The 23,647-nt window shown below is 36.7% G+C and overlaps 2 protein-coding genes across 7 annotated transcripts in view; both read left to right on the forward strand.

The window, feature by feature from the left end:
• The first annotated feature begins 289 nt into the window (after positions 1-289).
• Positions 290-12,621, forward strand: LOC129565914 (organic cation transporter protein). Of its 5 annotated transcripts, none has more exons than XM_055441261.1 (10): positions 290-461; positions 1,919-2,176; positions 9,715-9,813; positions 10,179-10,386; positions 10,537-10,736; positions 10,887-10,917; positions 10,984-11,139; positions 11,208-11,956; positions 12,040-12,184; positions 12,275-12,621. In XM_055441261.1, the coding sequence occupies exons 2-10, from the start codon at positions 2,092-2,094 to the stop codon at positions 12,333-12,335; spliced, it is 1,734 nt and encodes a 577-aa protein (XP_055297236.1). In that variant the 5' UTR covers positions 290-461; positions 1,919-2,091; the 3' UTR covers positions 12,336-12,621. The 5 variants fall into 5 exon arrangements, with proteins under 5 accessions (XP_055297236.1, XP_055297255.1, XP_055297266.1 ...); XM_055441280.1 differs by having other exon boundaries at positions 1,981-2,176; XM_055441291.1 differs by lacking the exon at positions 9,715-9,813 and having other exon boundaries at positions 291-461.
• Positions 12,622-14,858: 2,237 nt separating this feature from the next.
• Positions 14,859-23,647, forward strand: part of LOC129565928 (organic cation transporter protein) — a 26,823-nt gene continuing 18,034 nt past the window's right edge. Inside the window, exons 1-2 of one of the 2 annotated variants that reach the window (XM_055441322.1) lie at positions 14,859-15,409; positions 15,471-15,523. The gene's annotated coding sequence lies outside the window, so the exon portion shown is untranslated. The remainder of the gene's footprint in view (positions 15,410-15,470; positions 15,524-23,647) is intronic. The other variant, XM_055441315.1, reaches the window with a different exon arrangement.

The following is a 23,647-nucleotide window of genomic DNA, read 5'->3' on the forward strand; positions in this document are numbered from 1 at the left end:
CACGTTACTTGCCAGTACGTTATTCTGTGAATTTTACTCTATTTCAGAGAATAAATTGAAAAAAAAATGGATGAAAATGGACTGTATTATTATATGAATTGCTGTATAAAAATATTTGTTGCGTCATTTCCACAATTTGAGCAAGGTTGATTCACATCGTATACACCGATTGGCTGGACTAATAATCAATCTGTTTCGTCTAATCTCAATTGAGATAAAATAAAATCCGTTGGGTTTCACTATCTGACTGCCAGTCTGGGTTTCGGGGTGAAAAGTTGATTCACTTTCGGCAGTTTACAAACACATCGTGTCGTTGTTACACGCTCGAAATTGGACGTTCTAACGAATTTCAAGTGTTTTTTTCGACAGAGTGGGCAAGTTATCGAAAATAAATACTTTAGTAAATCTTGTCTCATCGACAATTTAAAGTACTTCTCGTCTGTACGGCGGTGTGTTTACAGGTAAGAAATGACAACACAGATACGTGTTAATTCATGGCCAAAACTGATGACTGATTTGTGAGAAAAGTATTTTTTTTTTTTTTTAAACGAACGTTCTGATCGATTTGTGCCATGGAGCGTGGCATTGAAACAAATAAATTAAATAAATATTAGAATTAGAACACAATTGATAAATCAAATGTGTTAAGAGCGAAAACGTGCACGAAACGCATGAATGAGACGCGACCGAATGAGTGCATACAATTCATGCATATAGCTGCTATTCAAATCTGAAAAACATTTTCAATTCAAGCGAAAAATAGACAAAAACAGACAGAGGCTCTTTTACAGAGCAGCATTAGTGTTTGAGTTTAGCCATGTGTTTGCATATTGGCCAAATTACACTTTTATCTTGACTAAAATCGCTTGCTCTATCATAAACCATATCTTGTCTAGAGAAATTCAAAGTCGATTTATTATCAGGTACGGTTTCAATGCTGATTTTCACTTTATTCTGCATCGCAACGATAATTTTGTGTTTCACTTAATCTTTTCACAAAACTGCATAACACAGTATTTTTGCATACCAAAATACAGTGAGCGTTTTTTTTTTGCATTGGAATTTCGAAAGAGGAGTGTTTATTTATTTAACGTAGTTTCATGATGAAAAGTGCTCGTATAAACTGTCATGCACACGAAAATAACCGCAAAACCAGATCTAAAGTCGCATGCAACAGATGCAAACTCTCTTTCGATCTCGTATATCACTGTTGTACTGGCTTAAATACGTAAATTCACTGTAACGCCTCAACTTCGTACTCTTTCTTGCCACCAGCTCCAGCTCTGTCACACTCATGAATGAAAATGTTTTTAATACCAAATAAATGTAGGTAATTATTAAAACGAAAATATTACGTTTCGTACGAGACGAAAAGAGAGTGTGTGTTTGTGTCTACTGACTGAGAGAGAGCAGGTTGTACTAGGGACTGCGCCATAGATGAAAGCAATCCAACGCTCTTTCGCCTGTTGCACGCTATACTTTTCTGGCATGTATAATTATGCTCGACGCTCGTTAGTCGTAATTTATTTTATTTTTTCCTTGTACTTTCCTTAAACACTACTTCTAGCTCTATTTACTCGGTTCGGAACGGCAATGCGTTCTCAGTCGTCAAAATGTTAAGCCTCAAGTCAGTTACAATTTAACTACTTTCCGAATCGTACGAAAAAATATTGAAATTGTGGATTTACGCACTCCAGCCGCGATCGAATCGATCCAATTTTATCAACTCGTGTGTCAATACCAGTTTTATCGCAGATAAATCAATTATCGATTTGTTTGTCTGTCTGTCTGTGAATGAATCAATCACCCAAACATCGATAAAATATAGCGTATTTTTATAGTAAATTAGCGACCTCTTTGTGTAGATTTCAGCCTAACAATATTTGCTATTCATGAATTAAATTGTGTGTTTCGATAGTTGCTATACCAGTGATCAGTGCTTAGGCTTGACATCTGAATGAATGGAAATTTCTTAAACAGTTTCGGAAAAAACCCCGAGAACAACGTACTCGCCGAAAACGTGTAGCTCTTCTCCGTTCCGTTATTTATTTTGTTTGAACATAATTTGGTGGATATTCAAAAGGTTCCGCAATGTCCGACACCGAACTAAACGAGACGTTCGATTTGGATGACAAACGTGCCGAAATCGTACCTGCCCTTCAAAAATCGAAAAAAGGTAATTCCATTACATCGAACTAAGCATGTGCTCGTTTAAGTATTTTGTTTCGTTTTAGACATTCATTTGTGTATACATCATTAGTGAATTTTTAAAAAAATATATAGAACAAAGTCCCCAGGTAGCAAATATTTTGCATGTCTGAATTCTGCAATATCATAATGATTCAATTAAAAATAATTAAATTTAATGGAATGTGATTATTTCGAAAGTGTTTGATTTGATGTCGTTATCACGATATAAAGTGAAATCGGATCTGCCTTAATTTTCAATTAAACAACTTAATTTATTCTGAAATCAATTAACAAACACCATACACACCAAAATATTGAGTTTTTTTTCGTTAAGTTATCGCTTCACTAACAACAAGTATTCGAGAGAGAAAAAAACAAACGGAATATTGCACGTGGGCTATGAAGTGATTAGTGCCGCCTTCGATAATTCCGAGGAAAAATCTCATTGTTTTCATTTTTGCACGTCAAACAAGCATGTACACTTTCGTTTGATTTCTTTCATTGAGTTTGGGATATATATTATTTATTGATTCTAACGTGGAAACAAATGGGGAAGTCCATGTATTGTTTTGTATGTGACCTGAATATTGTCAGCCCAAGGAAAATGTGTTAAATGTAATTTATGATCTAATTGAAAAGAAATCCACATTTAATCCATACAATATGCGCGGCCATTTATGCGTATTTCGAATTTTATTTTTATTGTCAAATTCAAGGTGAATTTTGCATTTGTCTATTGATTTGACGGTTTGCACCCGATTTTTTTTCTCTTCGCATGACTGAATCAAGCATGATTGATTTCGTTCTATACTTATCAATAACGTTTGTATCATTGCTTCCCACACTCATTCACTCTGCAGCGCATGTTAATAGCAATCAACGGAACGAAACAGCGTAAAATCGTCGACAACGTGTTTGTTATCGCATGAGTGGATGCATCAATTCGCTTATTCTTAGGATGATACAATCGTAGCGTAGAAAATCGTATCGACACATAAATTCACACACTTTCGATAATCTTTTCACTTTAGACGCCATCCAAATACGAATGCATTGATTTCCCAGCAAGTGGTTTGTATGTTGGTTATTTTTGGTCAAAATGAACGAAAATAAAAGCACAATCGAACGGCACAATCAAACAGTGGTCGCTCTTGCATTCACTTTCGTGATCGTTATCGAGAGTAAAACGGTTAGAAATCACGATGTCTCTTTCTATTTATGTCAATGTATTCAAATGCTTATCAGTGTTTGCACGAGCGCACACACATTTCGATTGAATTGATTTAGACTCATTTCATTCGTTGAAAAATAGGGGAAAAAAACTGAAGAAAGTATTGCCACCGCAAACAAATGACTGTTCATTAGAATAAGAAATTTATAAACGAATCGATTTTGAAAAGTTCAATTCATGACGACGTTTGAATCGCAACGCAACCTAATCGAATCGTAATGAAATTGTTGAATGAATAATGCGATTGAGGCGAATTGATGATTTGCATTTGAAATCGAGTGCAATTTTGCAAAAGATGAACAAAACGAGCACAAGAGATAAATTGAATCTCTTCGTGTCATTATAGCTATATATACTGACAGTATTTCCGCAATTCAATCACTGTAAGACTGAATTCAATTTCAATCAATTTGTTATGACATTTTTTCATTGATTTTTATTTTTCACGAAAAAAAAGGGAACGATTATTTCGATCCAGTACCGAGAAATAAGTGGCGTCGTTAGTTGCGTCAAAGTTCAGGGTTTATTGATCAAACTCATTTCAAAGGATAAATCAAACGTAATATGATTGGATGAATTTTAGAAGGACACCCAAACAAACTGATAACAACGAGTACTTATTTCGATCCGAGTGGAAAACAGCTAGACATCATATTTTACGGAAGAAAAACAATATCAACAATTGAAATATAATATTGCTGATTGGTGTATGGCGTGTAGTATTTCTGCGGAGGCGCTTTGTTGACAAACCGTTATGGAAAATGAAAACGGATTTGTCGTTGAAAACAAGAAGTCTTGTTAATGGCAAAATACTCTGGAAATTGTGTTGATAAATGTGGTGAACAAAAAAAATTGATCACCTTAGACAATGGAGAATTAAATGGCATAGGTTCTGTGGAAAAAAGAAAAAACGGTAAATGCAAAGGTGTGTTCATTATTATGATCTGCGTACTACGTACCAAATTAACACAATCAATATCAAATCGATTTAAATGCGATCCGTTCGGTTTATTACCTTTATAACTCACACCCTGCCCCCATTAATTTATCCATTGTGTGGTCGCGGTTGGGTTTTTTTTTCTTCTCGTTGACAGCCGAATAATTTATTTCGTCAACGAAACTTTCATTGATCGGCTTGAATTGTTTGCTTCTGGCGATTATAATTACCACAAACAATCAACTGTGTACACTCATTATTCACCACTTCTCTCAACTCGGTCTGTTTTTGTTTTCCTTTTTTATTATCGTCTATTGAACTGTTTTTTTCTATTATTAAATTAATCCGTTTTACGAGAGAGAAAAAAGTCAACCTCTATGACTTTCGTCAAAGGAAAAAAACACCATATATGATATGATTCATTTTGAATTTGACATGTTGATAAACTCATTTTTTTCGCTATGCGCCACGCCAGATGATCAACAATCATGCCAGATTCAAAAAAAGTATTTCACGCATTCATCAGTAGAAAACAAATTTACGACAAAAACCCAAATCATAGCGCAAAAAGAAGCAAATTACATCAGCTGAAACTGATCACGGCTGGTGCGTTGAAAATAAATTGTAAAATTGATAAAATAAAAAAAAGACGAAGAAAAATGTCGAAAATCAGTAATTGCAATTGGTGATTAGAAAAACCCAAATACGTAAAATTATTTACGCAGCATCGTGACCGCGAGAGGAATAGTGAGAACATGTGTCGACCAAAGTGTGTCACACTAACGAAGAGAAAAAAAATTGTCCAAAACTATGCTAATATCATTACTTACTATCATTACTCAACGAAAATGCGTATTTATTATACCCGATCATCTCGACACTCACCGCACACGAGACTAGTAAATGTCTCGAACGTGTACGCGTTGCAAATTGTCATAAGATGCTAATGATATCTGGTATTTTACATAACGGAGTCACTAGTTCTCGTTTATATTTTGGGTGATTTTGAGCGCGGGAGAGGAAGAGACAGAGAGAAAGATTGAAATTCAGCCTGCAGCCAATTTGAACGGGTCTTGTGCTGATTTGCAAATTGAATTCAGTGCATTAAGCTAAACAAGTTTCCTATGACATGCATGCATTGACATGAAAATTGCGCGGGTTTGGTTCATAAAGTTGTGATTTTTTTCGTGCATTTTCTGCGAAATGGCAAACGACCTGTTCAACGTGCATGGGGAATATCCCGCATTTTCATCGTAAAATTCATGATGCAACCATTTACAAAAATGAAGAGATTCAACAAACGAATCAAATTTGCATTTACAATTGAAATTCGTGGCCGTAAATCGTTTGAATTTGACGAATGATTCGATTCGATTCCACTTTATGTACACAGTCATGATTAAGTTTTAACGATTTCGAAATTAATCCGCATGCATTGCCGAGCTCGCGTGACTAAAGAATGCCGCAAATCCAATTAGCGATTGGCTCTATCAAGCGAATCATTTCTAAATTGGTTCAATTGGAATGTAGAAGAAAATAGAGAACCTGGATATTTTTTTTTGAATAATAGCAAACCTAGCTGCACTCCAGCCACTCGAAAGCACTTCACGTCTGCATGATAACAGTGCAAGCGTGTCATATGTCGAATCAGAGAAATCGAGCCGTGAATAAATCAAATGGAAATGATTTATTCAACATGTGTGCGAAACTGTGAACATCACGGAAAATGAAATTGCGAGAATTCCGCAAAATATTTCGTTGAAGTGTACAATAGCAACAAATTTTATTCAAATGAAATGTTGACAAAATTGAGATGGTAAATGGAAGTCAATATTGAACATTTTAAGCCGTTTAATCCAAATACTTTATGGTTTGTTATTGATTTTCATTTAAAATTGAAAATCGCATTCACTGCCAAGGAAGCTAATTTAGCAAAAGGAAAAAATAAAGTTTACTCAAAGTCAAATACAAAAATAGTGTCATTCATGGAACGAAGCGCCCATAAGAAAGATTCAAAGACGATAAAATCAGAACAGTTAAGATTTTGTTCAAAGCGAAAATTGGATTTCAATTAAAATTCCCTTGAGCCCATTAACGACATTAATTAAACGAATCCAATTGAACATGTCTAATGGCACAGAACAATGTACTAAGAACGAATAAAGATACTTCCGCGCTACTTCGACAGAGGATCTTTATCGCAAATTGTTGCTAATTTCTAAACCAATGTGAAGCATGTGACCACATGAATGGTCAAGCAAATCGCCGAAGAATCTCAAAATTCAACTAATTAATGGTTTTTAAACAATTAGCGCCGGCTGCGGTGTTAATAGTTTCACTATCGGCATAATCATTGCTCGTGGTCGTGTGATTTATTCACGCGCATGCAGACGACATCAATCTCAATCCATTGGAAATATTCATCACAAATTCTGTCATTTATCCGATCATTTTCCAAGTCATTGAATGAGACGCAAGAGAATATATTTATTCGTTCGGTTGGAACTTGATGAGGATTGACACAAGTCACAAGTTGAAAACTACACAAAAACTACACGAAAACAAAGCATTCGATAGAGTTTAGTTGAGAGTAGCATTTTATTAGTTGAAATAATGCATACCGAGCATGCTTCTTTCAGCTGTTATTATTCGATGGGACGATACAAATATGTAGTTTGCGAAAACGACAAAAAAACAACAACAACATCAAGTTCAAAAATTACCTAATACAGATAATTACTTCGGCGATGCATGCATACTACATGGCAGAGAGAATCGTATCGACGTATCGTCGCGTCGGCTATCAATGTGGTTCGTCTATAAAATGAGGCGGTTCAGTCAGTTACCGGTTTAGTCGTGTATTCACCGTTAGCTATGAACGAATGATGTACCATTTCTTCCGTCGAATTTGAGCACAGTAGCACACAAGCAGCAGGGACAACAACAAAGCAGCAGCGTCGTCGCCGTCACAAATCGAAAAGAAAACATCGAAAAAAAACCAAGCGAAACACACAGAAAAAAACATATCACAATTTATTCGCACTTTGGACACAACAGAAGAAGAGATCTGGATCAGTCGATTGTCGTTGTTGTGAAAGTGTAACGTGGAGAAGAAGAAAAACATCGAGTGAAAACAGAAAAAAATCTTGAAGCGGTTAAAGGTTATTCGTAGCTGTCTGAGAGAGAGAAAAAACACACACACACACACACAGAGAGAGAGAGAGAGAGAGAGAGAGCTTTTCCGTTATTATTTATTTTCATTTGTACATTGTGCCACTGGCGCTTCACTCGAACTTGCTCCACATAAACATTATAACTGTATAATTACGTCAGTGAAAAGTTTCAAAACATCGACCAAGCAAAACGTTCAAGTTCAAAGTGAAAATATTCTTTTTCTACGGACTTTGTTTGGATGACGTGTGTGTTTGTGTGCGTTTGCTTAAATGAAAATGGTTTGAGGTGAACGAAGCGAAAAAAAAGAGACGAAACTGTAAATACTTTTAATACGTTTGCATACGCTCAGTGCAGTAGCGTGCGGAACCGAACAGCTGTTTGTGCAGGTTTCAGTTGTCGTGGCTTCAAGCTAAAAATACAGTGTGCATTTTTCTGTGCTCAAAAATAATAACCACACAGCATAAGACGGCATAACACAACTAAATAAACACCATAGTTAAACTTACCGTTAAACTTGACTTTGATTCTGCAAGTGGCTCATGCACTCGGGCATTTAAGAATTGCAACATGGAGAAGTGTAAGTGTTTACTCGACGCAATTGTAGTCTGTGTAGTTTTTTTTCCTATTTTCTGAAGTGAGCCCTTGCATTGTGTATTTTTGCAATGACGCAGTGGTTCGATGCATTGTCGTGAAAGTAGATTAGGTTTCTCATTTGTTATGACATTACTTTGTCATTTTCTGTCAAATCGATTTTCAATCAATCTTCCAAGGAATTGCCACAATTTTTCATTCTTCTACGAGATAACATGTTCTGTTTCATATGTTCTTTTTTTACTGCTCTTTCCAAGACAGCACCATCACGTTGGGATGGAATCGCGCATTTGGCAGATAAGCGGTTATTGTTTCATTCAACAAATGAACGCGTGAGAATAAAAGACTGACGCTACCAGGTTTTTCGCAAAAGTGGGATAAAAATCAGTTGCACGCAAAAGAGACATTTCAAAGGGTTGCACGCAAGAGAGAAGTATATTGTTGTTGTAATCACGGCTTAAAATTCAAAATGCGACAAAATAAAATGTTTCGTTTGCGTGTAACCTTTTGAAATGTCTCTTTTGCGTGCAACTGATTGTTATCCCGCTTTTGCGAAAAACCTGCTAGCGTCAGTCTTTTATTTTCACGCGTTCAAATGTTCTTTTCCATCGTATAAAGTAATAATTTTCTGAGATTGTAAAAATCATTTTGTAGCCAAGATGTGATCAATGTCTTTTCTTTTGACATGATATCACATCATCATGTCGAAAAAAACAGATCGAATCAGAGAGATGCAATAAAAATCGTACAAAATGTGATAAAGAGACATCTCTACTGTGATTGAGCAATACTATTACAGCTATTCAAACGAGTAAAGAGATTTGACATTTTTGAACTGTGTTCGCTTATAGTACAGTAAACGGATTTACGATCTGTGTTTCATGTGATAGTCGTTTCGAGAACTTGAACCCCATAACAAAAACACACGAAAAAAAATCACACGGAAACTGGTTGTTTATGTCTTGTCTATTGATAATTCGGGCGACATTCAGAAAATTTGAGGCTGTAATAATTTTTTTTTTCTCTCGCATGTGTGATATGCCTTGTTTACGTACGTTGATTGTCTGTTTAAAATCGGCATTAACCGAGATCAAATAAAATCGCTGGAACAGTTAGAATGCTCGGTTGATTGCTATTGCTATCACGATTAAAAGAATGTGTATTCATTCTACTATTCGGTGGCTGTCGATAACTGGGTGAAGTTCGGATGGTCAAAACGTATCATTCAAAAGAGGCCAACCAAAAGCGAGGTGTGGCGAGAAATATTTGCGATAATTAAGTCCCGTTGTGTTCACACAAACATCAAATTCATGATAACAAGAGAAACACGCAATTCAATATTGTTCAACCAACTTCGATTCTTCTGTAATTTCTAGAGGACTTTAGTAGAAAAAACAATATTTTGTTCTAGAAATTTATATTGCATGTTGTATGACGTAAAGTGTTGATTCGCATTTCTTTGGGTTCACCTAAGTGCTAAAGTGTGCCTCGTCCAAAGCATTTCATTATTTTCAACCTCCGTAGTTTGATGATTGTTATGTAATAATTTTTCCAATGGAAACCTGACTTATACAACTAGGATTTTTCACAGAACAAAATTGCACTGAACATCAAAGAACTAGCACAGCGTCAGCGCAACATTTGACCCAATTGCTTGACGATTGTGTGTACAAACTAGCATTCAAGCCAGGTAAGATCAATCCCCGAAATGGAGTTCACTCAGAAGCCAGTCCAATTTTTCAATAAAGAATCATCATGACGTAATAAACGACATGAGTTCCACTTCGGCATGAGGTCAATTTCATAAAAATGTTTGTATTATGCCTGAGTATAGAAGAAACAAAGGCAATTTCAAATTGATATCGTTAGTGTATGTAAACGGTCGTAATTTATCCGAGATTGTTAGGGAGATATTCGAGGCGTGTGACGCCGTCGCATCTTATAAAAACCAATTTACTTTGAATCAACTCTAATTCAATTCAATATATTGATTATCTTAATTGGTTTTTGTTGGTTATCATTCATAAAAACACACATTCTTTGTTTCAATTGCAGCAATTGATGTGCAAGCTAATGGTACTAATCATTCAAACTTGGCAGCGGTTGGCGACGGCACCCTCAACAATGGCAACAGTGAAAAAAAAGACGATTCACCAAAATCCGATGTAATTCAAAAGGCGATGGGCTCGCTTGGCCGTTGGCATATTATTGTGTGCGGGTTTATATTCCTGTTGAAGTTTCCCGTGGCCTGGCATCAAATGAGGTTTGCACACATCAAACATTATGCTGTCAAATGCAACTTTAATTCATTCATCATGATCAATAACTAGCTGTTTGCCCTTGGCTATTCTCAAAACACACAAAATCAATAAAACCTGAATGGAATTTTTTTTTAACTCTTTGTATGTTACAGTATTATCTTCATGGCGTCAAATGTCAACTATACATGCGCTGATGCCAACATCACCAACACATGCTCAGCCGAATGCACGGAATATGCTTTCAATCGAACCGTTTTCACGGAAACCATTCAAATGACATGGGATTTGGTGTGCAGCAAAAAGCACCTAGCGAATTTATCTCAAACCATTTTTATGTTTGGCATCTTAGTAGGTAACCATAAATTTTATGCAAATATAGCAAATAAATTTATGTAATATAATGTAAATATACAAAAGAATATTTATATCAAATAAACCACCTCTGAGGCAACCTCGCAATTATGTTACAATATTAAAATTAAATATACATTACTCTTTGTAGGTAATATGGTGTTTGGAACATTAGCCGATAAGTAAGTGACACGTCAACCTCTTATTTGATCAGATTTGTAATGCATTTTTATCTTCTTTGTCAATAGATTTGGGCGGCGAGGTCCATTGGTTGTCGCTGTTTTCATCCAATTATTCGCAGGAATTGCAACTGCTTTTGTTCCCAAAACAATTTTCGGGTTTTGGCTCTTCTGCGTGCTGAGATTCATAACGGCCTTCGCGACTGGTGGCACCATGGTCACGAGGTAAGTTTCGCAAACACAAAATTCCATCATAAACAAAAGCTGTGTAATATTCTATTTTTTATCGTCAGTTTCGTGCTTGTGATGGAGTTGGTTGGAACGAGATGGCGTGAATTGATTTCGGTGCTCTACCAAATTCCGTTCAATTTGGGACATTTAACTCTGCCAATATTTGCATACTTTTTCCGTGATTGGCATCATCTCCAATTGGCTCTTTCCATTCCGTCGCTTCTGCTAATCTCATACTATTGGATCATCCCGGAAAGCCCACGTTGGCTTTTCACCGTTGGTCGCATTGACGAGTCGGCAGTCGTACTGGAAAAAGTTGCTGCGTTCAACAAACGGCCAACTGACTCGATCAAAATGGATCTGGAAAAATACGCTGTCAGCACAAATACAAATGCCAAAGAAGTGGCGCGAGGCAATTTTCTCGATTTGTTCCGTACACCAAATATGCGATCGAAAACCATTTGCATGTGCTTTAACTGGCTAGTTTGTGGAATGTGCTTCTTTGGCGTGGCACAGTATATAGGCGAATCCGAGGGAAATATTTTCAAAAATGTCATAGTATCATCTGCTTTGGAATTACCGGGAACCATCTTATGCATATTTACAATGAAAAAGTTCGGCCGTAAATGGACGCTGATCGGTTCCAATGCTGTTGCAGGCATTTGCATGCTACTTATTGCGTTCATACCATCGATTCAGGTTACTTTGGCTTCTATCGCTTTAGTTGGCATGAGCGTGTCGTTCCCAACGGTCTATTTATATGCCGGCGAAATTTTCCCAACAGTTGTGCGTAACATTGGAGTCGGAACGGGTAATTATAGGATTTTCGTTTTAATTGACAACCGACGAAGTGGTGAATTAACGACTGACATATGGTTTGTTTTTCTATTTCAGCATCGATGATCGCTCGTATTGGTTCGATGGTAGCTCCATTTATCATCACTATGAAAGTGTTGAGCCACACATATCCACCGATTGTATTTGGAATATTCCCGTTGATTGGAGCTGCGCTGGTATTACTGTTACCGGAAACTAGAGGGTAAATTGTTTTTTTTTAAATAATAAGTTTCAGCTGAAAATACACTCCTTTTTGACATTGAAGCAAAACTAATTTGTGTTACTATTACAGACAACCGCTGCCGGCAACGATTGAAGATGGTGAAAATTTCGGAAAAAAGACGAAAAACTAATCTAAAGCCGCTCCGAGAGCAGTCATCATACTCCACTATTTCCAATTACTTCAAACTACTAGAAAAATTACAAAAAAAAATGAAAATCTGTGAATGTTAATAATTTGTTTTAGGACAAACGTTAAGGCCTTTAATTTAAGAATAAATCCACCGTGATGGACAATTTGGCCACACAATTACACGATATTGTTGAAAAAAGAAACATATGTTGAAGGAATGAAACAAAAAAACTGATTTCTAATATTTATACTAGTATTTGAATAATAAAATACGTTTGAGAAAAAAATGAGTTGAGATTTCTTTGTATTCGAAGTCACGATTCGAATGGGATCATTATCATCGTACAAAGATGGATTTCGTTAGGCTGCAAAGATATTTATCGCACTTGCTGCAAGACGCCAAGACGTCTCTACGAGTGAAATGCTTGAAACTGTCTTCGTACACATATTGAACACGAATATTGTCGTTTACACAATCACACTCACACAAATGAACACATCGATAGTGTCCGCTCAATGTATGCACGATGACTGTTTTGAGTGTTCCTCGCCTAGAGGGCTGCGTGTCGTTTTTCCTCGTTTATCAAGCGATCTTGTTTTAACAACTGTCAACCACAACAGAAGATCTTCGCAATGTCGTTCACGCATTAATTATCATTTAGTAGTCATCAATTGACCATGCAATTCCAGCAAATGCATAAAATTCCACATAAAAAAGTATTGATTACCGAACCGGTCATTATGCTAAGCAGTTCAGCAGTATATATTTTTAAGTGGCCATATAATCATTGTCTATGGATGTAAAACAGATGCCTCTACAGGTGACATTTTCCCATTTTATAGGCGGTGAAAATATCTTTCTATGCATTAAACTTCCACTTTATCGTCGTATTGTGACCGTTTTATTTTAAAAATAGTCCGCATTTCATTTTTTATGGCCATTTACGGCTGCGTTTAGGATGCCCAATTTAGAAATGATTTCAACGTACACTTTGTGTACATCGCCATAAAATTCGATCTCAAATTTTGGTTTGCCTTTACTTTTATTCCACTGCGCTCAAGATTATTATTCACAAACCACTCAAGTTGTTGTAATGATACAACCTTAGAAACTAACACGCGCGATAAAAAGATAGAACCGCTGTGTTCGGTGAAACAATTGCGCGTTATTCGTTGCGTGTGTCTTTCACTTGTGTATTTCGACACACGATTTCTGGCATTCACATTCGTCGTCGTCGTCGTCGCCATAAATGTTAGTAGCTGAAAATGCTGGCCCGACTTGAGTTGACAAATAGCATTTTGAGGAATGCAACTCTTTTAAATTAAAATTATGATCATAAAATTAACGACGAGTCAGTTATAAGAGCAAATTGAGATACGGCTATCAATCATCACAATTAATTCACAGCCACAGTCTTTGTGTTCTAGCACAGACATTTATTTACGTTTTGGTCGTGGATAACGTACTCAAAACGTCGACATTGTCGTCGCTTTGTTTTTAATTAACATTTGATGTGGTGAATAAAATTGAAACGAAAAACTTTGCTCGAATATGAAAAATGGAATTTACATTGAATTTCTCTGTGTGAATCTGACACCATTGCTTTTTTAATGCACTATTTATTGACTGCTGTGGGAGAAATAAAACCGCAGTTGTAAAATGATTGTCACACGCAACTTTCAAAGCACATCACTCACAGAGATATTGGCACATTTCAGATACATTCCTTACGCAAATTAAATCAAAAATCGAGACATTTAAATCTTCCGTTAAAAAATTAGCATCACATGTATAATTGGCGGTTAAATGTACAAGTGGAAAATCATGTCTCACAGTTTTCGCTCCATTTCCACTGAATTTCTGCTCAAAATATTTTACAAACATTCTTTTGCACCCGAAATTTATGAGTGATTCTTTTTTTTTCGGTTGAGACATTTTGTTGCACATGTTTGTGAGTTGTTCTCAATTGATTGAGCGAAAAGTGTTTGTGAGCGATGATGTTGATGACAATGATTCCGTTGCATTTGCAGTGAATGAAAGCAGTGAACTGCTCGTTCGATAGAACGAAAAAAACGAGCACGACATAAATCCAACTTATGTACACAAAAACTAGCAATGACTTGCATTTATCAGATTTTATTCATACGAAATGCGATTCTCGTTCGGAAGTAACAACGATTTCAATGTGGATGACGACGACGACGACGCAGAGAAAAACAATGAGAGGAATTTGTGTGCGCGCCAAAAATGTGTATCCAATACAGGAATAAAAACATAACAACTACTACAATGTGCAAAGAGATACAACGCGGTTGGCATGGCACATATGAGCTTTGCATCTGTATCATAGTGGATTGTATGATATGCGAAGTAGCGGCGCAATGTGCGCTTCTCTCTCACTGTGAGAACAATCATCATCATCGTCATCATTTCACTCCGTCGGTCGGTCTGTTGATGCTACGAACTTCATCATATTGAAAAATACAAACGACAATAAACACATTCGCGCACGCCGAGCAAAATTCAGTTACTGTTGACGATTCGAGCAGTTACGATGTTCTGAAAAAAAAAACGTTCTTTCGTTCTCTCTATCAACTCACACTCTGAGTATCGTTTTCTTCGATCCCGACAAATTCACCAGTAAAGTGTGTGTATGTGTATCGTGTGCTCCAATCATCTATTTGAATATTATTATTATTTTTTTCAACAGCCGTTGAATTTTCTCTGTCGACTTTTTGCTTGAAAATTATTAATTGTGAATTATTCAGAAGAGAAAAGGAACAGAAAATTTGAAGAAAAAAAAAACATTTCCAGTGAAAAACTAATTTTTTTTTTGAATTGTCTCATCGTCGTGTGATACTGTGAGTCATTCAGCAAACAGACAACAAACGGACAATTCACATGATTTCAAGGGATTTTCTCTCATTCAGTGAAAAAAAAGTATAAACAATCAATTTCAAACGAAATTCAACGGTCGAAAGTTTTTGCGAGAAGAAAGCAAAAATTATCAACGAAACGAAAGGAAAACCAATCAATTCATCTTTACGCTGTAAACATTGATAAAATCAATCTAGGTAATGTGAACGCTTTAAAAAAAAGCCAAAAAATTATTATTATTCATCATCATCAAAGCAGGAGAGGCTTAAAGACGGATACATTATAAAGACAATTGGCAGATAGACGACACGGTCAGAGTGTTCACTGTTCATTGTAATAAAACAATCAAAATAAATCACATCTAAATCAGTTGTACTCGATACATCACCAACACACATACACATTTAGCGTGTCACAAGCCAAAATTACTACAAATCCCGTTTTGTCTAATATGCTATCGGTTTGGTGTAATTGACAGCCGTTTTGTTCATTTACACTTTGAGACCGCGCGCCAATTGAGTTTTTTAAAGCTAAAATCGTAGTGAAAACGATTGTATGAGCAAAAGGGCGAGCAATTGTGTGTTTTCTGCAGCATTTCTATTTGCATTTGCCGTTTGTTTCGGAGTTAAAGTTAAACTACTACTAACAAGTGAAAGTGGCCCACCAAAAATGGCCCATCATTTATAAATCACTAGAATAACCAAGAAAGACTCATTTGTATCTCAAAAATGATCCAAAGTTCAAGAGCCGTCTTCGAAACAATGAAAAAGGAGAGGGAAAAAAATTCCCAACTTCAACGCCGTGTTAATAAAATAAATTAGGGAAAATTACGCTATTCAGTGTTTGGATTTTGATAGATTTCATAATTCAAATAAATCGTTTGCGTTCCGCATATTCTCTATCTCTGCAATCGTTGGCCATTTAAATAATTTTGTGTCAACCGAAACGGCAGTTTTGATATTTCTGTGTTTCTCTCTTTCTCGTCGGCTGGTGCCCAATGGTGCTCATCATCATTTATTAATTGGATGTGTTTTATTTTTAAAACTCTCTGTTTTTCACCCAATCTCGTCGCGTTGTCCGCTTACGGCTGGCTACCAAAAAACCCAGCCTCACCGTTTTCTTACTCACTCACTCATAAAATGTCTACGCGTCACATATAATCAATCTGAATCATACGCGGGAACACAGGCAAATACTACGTAGCAATTCGAATAATGAAAAATAAACGAATGATTAAAATGGGCGCGCGCGCGCACATTCGAGGTGTGAACAACAAGGAGAAGAACCGAAGAAAAAAAATTATTCAACAAATCATTTAGAAAAATTCACCAGATCTCGATCAGTTGTAACCGCTGGCGTTTTTCACGTTGTTGAACTCGTTTCGTATGATTTCGTCTCGACGGTGTGTCGTGCAATTGGTATAAATATAGTTTTAAATGTCATCTTCTGATTATTCCACTTATTTGTGTGCGCGTTCGCTTGCTCGCTCTGAAGTGACCACGACAACGACAACATCACACAAATACTAACGGCACACATTTCATAAACAAATCTTCTTTATTCGCTATCGATGAAGCGAACGTGCCTCATTCGATTTGGACGTAATTTTCTCACGTTTGCACCACATTGATGACGATTCACTGCCGCAAATTGGTGGCGTTTTCTATCGTCGTCCCCTTTGGAAGACGAATTGCGAGAAGAAGAAAAAAAACCAAATATACGAAAAATTGTTGTGGCAGAGGGAAAGAGAGAGCGTGTGAGAGAAAAACAGACAAAATTGAAAGAAAAACGGCGACAATCCCACTCGATTTTCGTGTGTGTCGATGGACAGTCCTTTGGGATAAACAATTGGCACAGTGTGTGCGCGCATCAAGAAGTATCATGAAAATTTCACAAAAATAAATAAATTATTGAAAATTTATATGAAAAATGGTGAAATTCGATGTAAATTATTTCGAATGTGTACCCGACAACGACAACAAGCAGCAGCAGCAACCGATTTTTAAATAGTAAACAAGTAAAGTGTGAAGATGTTCAACATTGTAATTAATTTGGATGAGCATATTTTTGTGTGATAGGCCAATAAATGTTTATTTGAGGCGATGCCGTGACCAAACACGCACTTTTGAATCATTTGCGACTACGGAGCGTTGCCAATTACATTGTCAGAAACGAAAAAGTCGCACATTTTTCATTTTGAAATCGATGTTTAAGACAAATTGTTTCATTTTCGTCCACTGTTGCACACAAATTTCTAGTGAGAGGAAATCTAAACATTTGGCTATGTTTTAAAATTAACGGCACGTTTTTACAAACTAGTGAAATCTTTTTTTGCTCAATTAGCCGTCACTTCAGTTCACATTCATTACGATCATGTTCTTGTCGTCGCCGTCGTCATCATCGTTTTTGTAGCGAACGCATCCCATCGCACAGAAAAATAATAATGATGAATAATTTGCCACAGATGCAAAATCTTTGGTTGATTTTTCACTAGCGAAAAATGCTTTTCGATCAAATCCCAAAAATCAAATCCAATTATTCGGTTGAAGAGCCTGTCGGTTTCCATTTTATTCGCGAGAAGAGAGAGGGAGGGAGAGAGTGAAAAAAAACCACCCAGCAAATATAATTGAATTGCGTTGGTTCCTCTCTATGCTTCATTCGTTGCAACGATAAAACTTCGATTGTGTGGTTTTTAGTTGGATTGCATCGATACAAATCCATTAAAATAATCAAAGTGTGTGTCGCCAAACGGCACTGTACAAAGGACGTCCAGTGTAATCATTTTAATGCACCTCAACGAGATTCGGTCGGTCTCTTGCTCGCTTGTTCGTTCGTTCGTTCGTTTGTTCGCAGCTCTATTTGCTCACATGATCACCGGATTTCGAGTGCCGTTGAAAACGTTTCCATTTCGAAAATTCATTGCCCAATCAGAGAGTCACTCGAATTGAGAAGTGGAAAAAGCGAGAGATAGAGATGGAGATGCTCACTCACAATGGAAGTAGATGGACAAATAGATACAAAAGCTCGACAAACATTGATACAAGTGAAATAAACTGAACACTGTTACGAGCGACGAATTACGAGTATCGATGAAAAGTAAATCAATAGCACATACGGAATTGAATGCAACTCATTTCTTTGCTATTGCACTCCATATATATCCACGTACTTGCCGTATGTATAGCGACATTGCAGTTTCACTTTCAGAAACTGCATACGAAATTAAAAAAACAACAACCAGAAGCACATTGATTCAATTTCACTCTGGTAAATGGGGTGACTCGATTTTCTCTATCGACTCAAAAACAGATGTTGGACGATGCAAACGGTGTACTTGTTGGCTTGTGGGGGTGCTCGCACACATATACCAAACGTGAATTACTAACTTCGTTTTTCCGTTGCCGTTTTCCCTGGAATTCCAACGCTCACACCATCATTGTGTCAAATAAACGGCAACGAATCGAACAAAAAAAAAAAACAGCCAGCAACCTCTTCGCTCGCAGCCATTGCCACTTTATAGATTTTTTTTTACTTCGCCATGTGTCCGGCTCTAGGGGCGAATCACTACTGGATTTACTGAAAGAGTTGATGATACACACATCAATGCCGTAGAAATTTTCATTCGACAAAAATTGCCCGTAATTCTTGCCAATTGGAAGACTCACACAGATGTACAAGTACCAAATGATGAAGATTTCTTTGGTGAAATTTATGTTTTGGATCCACCTTCATTTGAATTTACGGAAGGAGATCGTATTCAAATTGTTGAAATTCGATTTTATTTTTTTTATTTTGATCGTCTTTTAATTTCAATATTATTTCTTCATTTTTTTTTTATCTTTTCGACAAAATGAAAATCACTGTTTTCTGATGTCAGAGTCTTTATGGCGTCTTCAGACTTTCCTAATTCAAATATAGACTGACTATATTTTTGCCGAATGGACTTTAATTCGGATGAAATACATTCAATTTTCATTTTGAAAGTTAGGAAATGAACATTAAACACAAGTGTCAAGACATTTCGACAATACTGAATTGCAATAAAAGTCAGGTACTGAATCGTAGGTACTGAAAAGTACTGAAAACCGGTTTTCAGTAATGGTTCGCCCCTTGGTCCGGCTCCGTTATGGACGGAAAATGAACATGGTTTTCTTTCGTAACGAGTTTATGCAGTAACAATGGCTCGACTTGACCACCCGAAAGTAGCAGAAAATATAGGATTGAGTTCAAAAGAATTATTCATTCTTGTCTACTGCACTTGCTATTTTTCACATTGTTTCCACCTAGCAATTAAAGTGCATGCGATCAATGGGAATGGAGACAGAGAGAGGGAGCGAGAGGGAGAGAAAAAGAAAGAACAAAAAAAATAACGCGGTCGTCGTGTGCATCGTAGTGTTTTTTTTTCATTTTAGCGCCGCAGAATTGACTTGGTTCTGCTCATTTGACTTGTATTAAGAAAGGCAATGCATCTTTATTAAACGAGCATTTGCGACGCTCACTGCTCGTTTCGCTCGTTGTACATACGTGCATATTCCACTTGCGGAGCCAAATTAAGCACAAAATAGCATAGAAAATCGTGAAAATCATGAAATCTCTATTAATAACTATTGTAATTAAAATGTGCGCGCCTCTTGGCAAGCGCTTTAATCGATATTCCGTGAATGAGCCGTTGAAATATCACCTCTCCCGTTCAAGCAATGCAATTATTATTATTATTAGGTAGCTCGTGTGAGTTTGAATGCAATGGCACCTGGGCAAAGAGAACATTTTCACACATCAGCGCATTGATTGGTTGTGCTCCTTTTTCTCTCGTTCGTTCACTCACTCACTCACTCACTCGCATCCACTCGATGCATTCGCCAATTTACATTGAAATGCCTGCGGTTCTTTAGCCGTTTTGTTGTTTTGAAAGAAAAAAAAAGCAGTAGCAACAAACAAACAAAAAACCGTACGTCATCGACCGCTTTTCTCGTTTTCACTTGTTTTCTGTTCTAAATCGCAACAAAACGTGGCAACGTGACTTGAACCGGTCCCAAGCATTGACATTATAATTCATTCAATCATTAACTTTTGCTGCGATGGTAGTAGCACCATTTTCGATTCAATGAACACAAAATGGTGCGATTATTCAATAAAATCTCACATCACGACAAATAAACAATGCCACGATAAATACACAACCATTGTTTTTTATCACTTTGATTGGATGTTATTCTTAAGCGTGATTGAATGTGTTTGTGTGGGTCTATATAGGACGTATAGCCATGCATGTGCATATACGTATCGTTATCTTCTTTCTCGTATCGTATTGCAAGGCAGACGAAACCAATAAAGATTTACGAAAGTGATTTGCGACAGTGGCATGTTGTTGTTGTTGAAAGCGGATGCGTCGTATTCAACAAACTACAGATTGCGAATGATGCAGAAAAGGAACAATGGCAAAGTGAAATAAAATGAAAAGCTGCATCTCAAAAACGTAACATAAATATTTGCATTTCACTGCGAGAGAGAGAGAGAGAGAGAGAGAGAGAGAGAGAGAGAGAGAGAGAAAGAGAGTTAAAAAGCCGAAAACTTTGAAATCACAACACGTGAATGTTGTGCATTCTTTGTTCACTGTGCGCAATCATCTCTCGCTCGAACGAGTGAGCCGAGTGAACGAACAAGCTCGCTTGCTCGCTCGCATCACACAGGATCCATGAGTGAATGAGTTTCGTCGGTTACACAAACGATGTGTTGATGTGTAAAATTGAGACAAGAAATTACATTTTAAACGTGTTATTATCGCATTGCATACGTGCACAAACAAAAGTGATATGTTCATCAAAGACGGCACTCAACAATTGCAATTTGCATTTCGAGTGAAAAAAAAGAAGACGATTCTTCTTTTTCTCTGTGTATGTCGCGCTCGCGCCCCTTTTCAAATGTGGCCATTGCAGTGAATTAGCTTTGAAAATCTGCGTCTCTTGATTTAACGATGCAAAATACATTTCATTTGATATTCTTGTATTGTTGAGGCGAGCGCATAGAGTGTGTGTGTACTCTTTTCTTCAGATCAAATGCTCCATTTTCCTTCCCATATAGAGAAACAAATGTACATAAAGCCGTTTATTCCGTCAAGAGGCAAATTTAACGGTTTTATGCACATTTCATTTTTATATTTACTTTTTTTTCTTTTCTTTTTTTTTGAAATTGTTGCCACACAGCATCTACACCGAACAGTGGTGGAGTATACCATTGGTCGAATGTGTGGATGCACATAAAATGAGTAAAACAAATGACTTTATGCAAATTTTAGTGATTCTATTCTTTATTCTTGTCGTTGTTGTTGTTTAAAGTAAACGAATTGATTCAAAAACGATTTCTTTGATGCCACTCCTTTGTTGTTATTGTTTTTCTCTCTGTGAGAAGAGTGCTGGCAAGCCCACGACAACAACATCGATAACGATGATGATGCGAGAAAAACTAACGTTGAGGAAAAAAAAGCACTTGCTACGCCTGAACTGAAGGTCATTAGTCTTACCGCTTCAATTCAATTGTTTAGACAACGACGACGACAACGATGAAGATTTCTTCGATGGAGTTGAATCGATAGACTTGATGTATCCTTGATGCACGTTACATTTTTTTTCTGCTGTGTTATCAGTTTATCTTAGTGCTTCAATTTTCTTCTCTAGTTTCCATTTGCTATTTTTTTTTCCTTCGCTCCACATTGCCACGGAATGATGTTCAAAAATCAATTCACTAGAGAGAAAACAATCTCACTACTAACTCTGATACCAATCTGATCCGTTCCAATCCGAGTACAACGCTAAAATGAAGCAAAACAAACCACTCAAACCAATCGAGTCAGATAAATTGATACTATAATTGCTCAATTGAACTTGAAGTGTTATTAATACTTGCTCTGACTTGATCTACTCCCGAGGAAACCGAGCCGCTGCTGGATGTTCCGTATGTTGCGCTACTTTCAATTGGAGCCGCATGCGAAAACGTTTTACCAAGCCACAACGATTGAACGATACAAAAGTTTCCATGTATAATAATTAAGTTAGATAATTCACCAGAATAAAGTGATAAATCTAGAACTCGTACAAATAACTTGTGGCGAAACAACCAAATTCGTCTACATTATGAATTATACGTCATAATCAATAAATACATTTTTTGTGATACAGTGGTAATTTTCGCTTTCGGATTATTACAAAAGTTCCGTTCGTTAAGATGTTACACGCGAAGTTTTGCAATAAATACAATTATATGTTTCGATACAAACGTGCAATCGAAAGCCAATAGTTTTTCTCCCCAATTGATATGAATGATTGATTTGATGGGAAAATTAGTTTGTTCTTCATTCTGGTGTAAGGACCAGTTAATCATTCCACGTAAAGTATGTTTGATTCCATGGAAAGTCATTTCGCATTTTTCCTGGAAGTTTTTCGGTGTTCTCCGCAAAGAGCGAACATTTACAGCTAAAATGGATTTACACATAAATCTCTTATTCCGAGAATCTTGATCTTGAACTGTTGAATTGGGTTTCATTGACAATACGGTTCAAGTGCCACTTGACATGTAGTTATGGCTATGCTTGTTCTCTTGTCGAATTATTAAATGGTCGCGCATTGGTTTCGAGCACTTTGACAATCATGGTATTATGATCAGAAATTGAAAAGAAAAATACGATTAATAATCTCGTTATACCTGCAAAATACGTAGTCTGTCTGTGTTCAATTCACAATGTCTGTAAATTTCTGCAGGTGTGTTTTTATTATTCATCGTTCACCGTCTTCACCATAATTACATTTTTTTGCCTAATTGAATCATTGTAACTTGTCTTCCTATTTCATTGCAATGACATCGACTCTTTTTCAAGTTGAAAATCTCAACTGTGCGAGTGTGACGTGCACACAACAATTCGCAACGATGATTTGAAAAAAAGGAGCTTTATGCAATGCAATGCAAGTAAATCGTAAATTCCGACGAAGGTTGTCGTGTATCTTTTAGCGTCCAGCATTTACGTCAAATGTGTCTATCTTGTTATAAACAAATATCATGGCGCAACATAAATCCGTAAACATTGTTTGCCGCTCTCTGTATTTTATGCCACATGCATTGTTTCGCATATTGGCTACAGAACGACCATTTCCTCTTTTCGCAAAACAAATCAATAAGCGAAAACCGGGTAGTGGATGGGGTGTAGTGGCAACCAACCGACCAACACATAGCAAAATCGGAAGATGGAATGCTTATATCGGAAAACGGGGTCGATGGCGAATGAGGGCGACACATATGAAGTTGTTTGTACTCTAATAAATTAAATTGAGTACAAACAAAAAGTCAATTGCTTGAAATCTCCAGCAATCAAAATGGCAATGTTGCGCCGATGTCTCGGGAAATACACAAGAAGTTTAATGGTCTAGAACAGCACACACACACAC

Source organism: Sitodiplosis mosellana, unplaced genomic scaffold (assembly GCF_009176505.1).
Source record: "Sitodiplosis mosellana isolate CC-2019 unplaced genomic scaffold, AAFC_SMos_1.0 Smas_scaffold_1, whole genome shotgun sequence".
NCBI classification, from domain to species: Eukaryota; Metazoa; Arthropoda; class Insecta; order Diptera; family Cecidomyiidae; genus Sitodiplosis; species Sitodiplosis mosellana.

What these genes read in the sequence shown, in the direction of transcription:
- LOC129565914 (XM_055441261.1), top strand. Translation starts at nt 2,092, where the DNA reads ATGTCCGACACCGAACTAAACGAGACGTTCGATTTGGATGACAAACGT. An exon ending in TTTGGAACATTAGCCGATAA is followed by an intron (nt 10,918 to 10,983) that starts GTAAGTGACACG and finishes CTTTGTCAATAG; the next exon opens with ATTTGGGCGGCGAGGTCCAT. An exon ending in CTGTTACCGGAAACTAGAGG is followed by an intron (nt 12,185 to 12,274) that starts GTAAATTGTTTT and finishes TTACTATTACAG; the next exon opens with ACAACCGCTGCCGGCAACGA.